General features: G+C 42.5%; 1 protein-coding gene across 1 annotated transcript; it reads right to left on the reverse strand.

The window, feature by feature from the left end:
* Window positions 1-826: 826 nt before the first annotated feature.
* On the reverse strand, window positions 827-5429 carry TOB1 (transducer of ERBB2, 1). The gene is made up of 2 exons (XM_070937605.1): window positions 5234-5429; window positions 827-2713 (listed from the first exon to the last, which is right to left on the reverse strand). Exon 2 carries the CDS (start codon window positions 2566-2568, stop codon window positions 1570-1572), a length of 999 nt encoding a protein of 332 aa, XP_070793706.1. The 5' UTR covers window positions 2569-2713; window positions 5234-5429; the 3' UTR covers window positions 827-1569.
* Window positions 5430-5670: the final 241 nt, after the last annotated feature.

Consider the following 5670-nt stretch of genomic DNA (forward strand, 5'->3'; position numbering starts at 1 on the left):
CAGGCCTTAGAAAAAGCCTAAAGCTCCATTCTTGCTCCAGGCCTCTGTACTATGGAAATGGTAGGCCTAATTGGATATGCTAATGCCTGTAATCCTGAATGGTGTTCTCAAACGGAAGGATCTAGGCAAGTTTTTATTTGGGATGAGGAACTCTCCCCCCCCCTTCTTTTTAAAAGTGAACTTTATTGGAGACCTACTGATTTTACACTTCATAGCACGAGCTCCTACACCATTAGAAAGCGATGAAGCTCCTCTGTAAGGTGCATGCTATGAGAAAATTAGCTTTCTTCAGGTTGTTTCTTAGCGTTAAATCCAAAATATAGAATTGAAATGCTCACTTACTGAATTTTATGCCTCATGAATCCAGCATTAATTTAGTTATCAAGAATACTCTTAAAACTGACACATAGGAGAAAATGTGTATCAGAACAACCAGATACTGAAAAATTATCCTAGAATAGCAGCATCCTTCTGCATTATAAATAATTGCACAGAAGGTATTTTTCTAGAAATAGGTGTGCCACTAATATATTGCAGCAGCCTCTGGCAGCTTGCTTGGTTTCTATACTGGGTCAAAGGAGGCACATAGGGACTCTATTCCTCCTCTGTTAAGTCTGACTCACCAACATGAATGCAATTTCTTGTCACCTGTAACTATTGGGCGAGTGCTCAAATACAAAGCTTACTTTGGCATAATTTTTAACAACACATTATCATGAGGCATCACTGTAACCAACTTCTTTAGCTGACCTATATGCAAATACTGTTCTACAATATCAGTGTACTACTTTATTATTTAACCAATAAACCAAGACCACAACAGTAATTGAATTTTAAAGAATTTTAATACAAACTTAATATAAACTATTTCAGTCCCTCTCTTTAACATAAGACATTGACTCAAAATACTTTTATACCTTTTTCAAGTATTGCACAATGTAGGTACAAAATTAATATTTACGATTACATTTTCTTCCATAATATATAGCAAAAAATCTTTAAACTTTTTAACAGAAAATACAATTTGTGTTTCTTTCTTGGAAAAGTTTTCCATACAGTTTGAATTCCACCACTTAAGGAATATTTGTACACTTTTTAGAACTGATGTTTTTTTAAGATGGATTTTATAATTTCAGTAAAAAAAATACAACATGAAGCTGCTGCAGTTGTCACAGATCACTGTAGTAAAAAGATAAAAATGCAATACCATGTTGTAGAAACAATATATACTCTGATATTTTACAAACTTTGTACTAAATTAAATTATACAATTAGAAAAGACCAATAAACCCATTTATTAGTGCCAATTTTTTATGTATAAAAAATTAGCTGTCCTTGCTATATCTTAAATACTGTAAGAGGCCATATCTTGAATATATTTAATGTACAGTCAGTAAAAAATAACTTTGTGCTTGGTTGGCAAATGAAAAAAAGATGCATGTTGTCCTTATCTAACCAAGCTTGAATGTATTCGTACTACAAGCTTTTTAGAAAAAACTCAAGAGGTGAAAAAGTTAACACCCTTGGGTACGTGCATTTCAACTTGTACAATATGATTTATATTTTTGTTTAGTTAGCCATAACAGGCTGGAATTGCTGGTTAGAGTACTGCATGCTATTTAAACTGAAATTCAAGCCATCCACAAAAGACTTTTCATTTAGACCTCCATAGGCTGCAAACATATCAAAGGCATTACTGTACTGGAGAGGACTAAGGTTAAGGGGATTGTCTCCAGGGAACAGGTTGTTTGTACTACCTTGGCCCTGTACATTGGGGAAAATGAATTCCTTTGCGTTAGGAGAAAGGGCAGATGTTTTCTGCTGCTGTTGTGATGGTTGTTGCTGTTGTGAAACCTGCTGGCTGTTGAGGCCAAGACCATAGAGTGAGTGCATGGAGGATGAAAGAGCTTTCTGTTTCAGCAGATCGTTGACATTCAAACCAAGATTAGTGGGAGAAGTGCGGGCGACCTTGTTGGTACGGCTGCTGTTCTTCATTTTGGTTGAGCCAAACTTGGTGGCAGCAAACGTGGCAGTGGTGAACGTTAAAGGCTGAGTGGAACGGGGCATGAAGGTTGGGCTCACAGTGGCAGAATGACCAATGGGAGGCGAAGGAGAGCTTGATACAGAAGATGTGGGGTCGCTAATTGGCATGAACACCTGGGCCTCTGGGTTAAAGCTATTCTTGATTTCTTTATCTAGTTCACATCCATTTTCACTGGAATCATCCACATAAAGCACTTTCACTGGTCCCTTTTCACCAATTTGGTATGAAACCTCAAATGGGTCAATCCAAACACTAAGATCCTGAGGCAGATTGCCACGAACATCATCAATGTCCAAACCACTCTCTTTGGATGCTTGTTCAATGACTGGGTCCACTTTTTCGCCTACATGTATACATCTAAACCCTGATCCTTTATATGGCTTATCTGGATACCAGTGCCCTTCATACTTCTTCTTAAGCAGTCTTTCAAGTTCTTCACCAAAAATGTTCACACGTCGTCTGGGAAGCTTATTGTACAAATATGAGATAATAAAATTGAGTGCTACTTGTATTTCAAGCTGCATAGCTGCTACAGCACAAAATTACAGTCTCTGTTTCAAACCACAACGATCAGGAAAAAAAAGTTCAAAATACCACAGGAAAGCAAAAATTGTTTTCAAAGTGCTGATTTTAGTTGATAATTATTCTTCACCTTGAGTAGTGTTGTTCCTTCATGAGGGGGTAAAAAAAGAAAAATCCACGTAAGAAAAGTACAAGAGAAAATGAGCAAGGCCTATTAAATTCACTTTTTCCCTAAAGCAGGCTACATTTCTTACAGGCAATATCTGCAACACTGTTTGGTACTATTTTTGCAAATACTACGTAGGCTAATTAGGTTAAATATTCCAAATACAAACTACTATAAAAAGCACCAATAACATGTCTGAAAATATAACATTCCAAAACCTGAGTTTTGTATAATGGTGTCTTTAATATCTAACTGGAACCATAAAAAGCCTACCAAACATTCTGTACCAAACCTATTTCTTAGGGTTCATAGAATTTAATTTTAATACTTGGTATTATTTTCTCTACTTAGATTAAAATAGTCCCTTCTGTTAAAAGCTATAAAGCTAACTAATATAGCATTTGCAATATTGCTTCAGCTGAGTCAGAAATGTCATAAATACTATCTTTTGGCAGGCTAAAAAAACCTACATATGTCCACTTCCAGAATCATTTTTATTATTTAGGTACAGACATGACATGTACGTTCATTAAAGAGAAAAAAGCAAAGAAGCCACTCTAATTCTACAACAGCTTTTAAAATTACTAAATCAAGACCCCCTTGGGGGTTGGGGGGGAATCATTCCATAATAGAAACAATACTCAACCAGAACATAAAATCTTTACAGGAATCTTTTTCCTTCAATTATGAAGCAGTCAAATAACTGCTGGTACAACTTTAATCACACATTAAAATGAAAAGGTAAATGTGAACATGTTTGAAAATTATACTGCCAGCTTTTAAATTAATTTCCCTATTTAAGTTCCATATTTAAGCAACTAAAAAAAATTAAGTTGTATTTCCTTCCATATTTTTGTTTTTTCACTGCATTGCAACGAAATCTATCAAATTTATAAACCAGAGGAAAAAAAATCTACTTCAAAATTTCTAAAATTTGCAATAGTTGATTTCAGATCTTCTAAAGACATTTCCTTTCGCCCTCTTTACATGATAAGAGAACCACCAGCTGATAAGGCAACCTTTAAAACATTTTGCTAGATCAGCAGTGGGTGGGGATAAGGAAAGATCAAGGGCAAACAGAAGATATTTACAAATGACATATGTAAGGTACAGAAGAACTGATTGAGGAAGCTATTTAAAATTACGTATCCATTCGTTTTAACTCCCTTGCACTGTACGAAAGATATTGCCCACGGAGGGTAGATGCTGTACAGTATGGCACAAAAAGACTAAAATATTTCAAACGCCTATCTATTTTTAACTCAAGCCTTTTAAAATCAGTTAACCCAGTTAATTACATCAATCATAGTAGTGGTGGTGATAGAGAGCTGGAGAAAAGCAAGTATCTTAAGCAGAGTAATACAGCATTACATAATCAGGCAGTTGAGTCTCATTAGATTTCTGCTCACAGCTCTCGAAGCTCCAGCAGCAGGAGAAAAGTGTTTTCTATAAAGGGGAAAAAATGATTGGCCAAGGCCTCTCTCTCTCTCTCTCTCTCTCTCTCTCTCTCTCTCTTAAACCAAGCCCAACCAAATCCTCTGTCATCTCATTGCCAATCTATTTTTGCCCTTTTATACCATATGGGACAGGAAGAGACTTCGCAAAAAGTGATACAACTGTGGCAATGCTACGGGGTTAGTTAGCTCAGAAACCCTCTCCCCCCACAACCCACCCACCCCCAATCTGCTCCTATTGTCTCGTGGTTTTTTTTTTTTTTAAAAAAACCATCTCTTTTTCCGTATAAAAAATCGTTCGTCTCCCTACCTTAAGAAACCTTCACCCTGCAAAAAAAGAAAAAGAAAAAAAAAAAAGACACATCCCCCTTTCCACCGTGTGGCTAAAGCGCTACAAACCACTTACACGTACAACAAAAATCGGCCTGTCAGCCAACACCTTTCTCTCCCTCCCCCACCCCCCCCCCCACAACCCTCCCTCTTCCAGGGGACAGCAGCTCCGACCATTTCTCAACCCAGGCCGGTCCCCTCCCGTCGCCCTGTTCTCCGCCCCGCGGGATGGGGGCCAAAACCCTCCAACTGCCCTCGCTGCGCCGCCCCTCCAGCCCCCTCCCACCCCGCGGCTACTGGGGAGGGGCCGGCCAGCAAACCCCCGACACAGCCAGCAGAGATCCCGGCGCGGCGCGAGCAGCCGCCTGCCCGGGACCCTCCTGGCCGAGCCTCCCCTCGCCCCGCATTCGCCCGCGAAGGGGCTCCGCCCGTCGGTCGGTCGGTCCGTCCGTCCGTCCGCGCCACTCCCTCCTCCTCCTTCTGCAGGGTTGTGTCAACACCCTCCGCCGCTGCCCTGTCAGCCCTTCTGCCAACACCCCACTCGCCGCCAGCCTGCTGTTCCGCTCCCTGGGCGCGCCGTCCTTCTCCCACACGAATGGCCGTGAGGGCCGAGCGCCCCCCCCCCTCCACCCCGAAATCCGCCCCCCCACCACCACATTCCCCCCTCAGCGCCGGGTTCCTCCGCCGCCCCTCCCCAGGAGTGCGAACGACACTCACCCGGGTGAGCGGAGCAGGTGGCGTGACTGGTAGTGCAACAATTCCGGCGAGAGTCCGAGGGGTGCGGAGGGCACGGAGGGGGCTCAGGAGCGAAGCCCCATTCCCCGAAAGGAGGCTCGGGAGAGGGGGGAAAAAAAAGGAGGATGGCGCTGCTCTCCTCCGACCCGAGAAATACGCGCACCCCGCTCGGCAGCTGCTCGACGCCTTCTTGTAAGCGCCCGAGTGCTCCTCCGGCCCCTATATATCGCCTCCCACGCCCCGCCCCGTTGGGCCCCGCGTGGTTACGCCCACCCGCTCCCCGCCCACCATTTAGCCTGGCCCCACCCACCAGTCTGCCAATCGGTCGCCCTCGGTTTCAACCGCTGCTGCCGATAGGGCCTTTTCTCCTGCCAATAAGACCACAATCCCCGCCCCGAGTTCTCCTCCCCCCCCCCCCA

Source organism: Pituophis catenifer, unplaced genomic scaffold (genome assembly GCF_029215685.1).
Source record: "Pituophis catenifer annectens isolate HBS135680 unplaced genomic scaffold, rPitCat1.0.hap2 SCAF_2, whole genome shotgun sequence".
Lineage (NCBI taxonomy): Eukaryota > Metazoa > Chordata > Lepidosauria > Squamata > Colubridae > Pituophis > Pituophis catenifer.

Bases quoted from the DNA above. Each gene is read 5' to 3' on its own strand.
- TOB1 (XM_070937605.1), bottom strand. From the start codon at position 2,568: ATGCAGCTTGAAATACAAGTAGCACTCAATTTTATTATCTCATATTTG.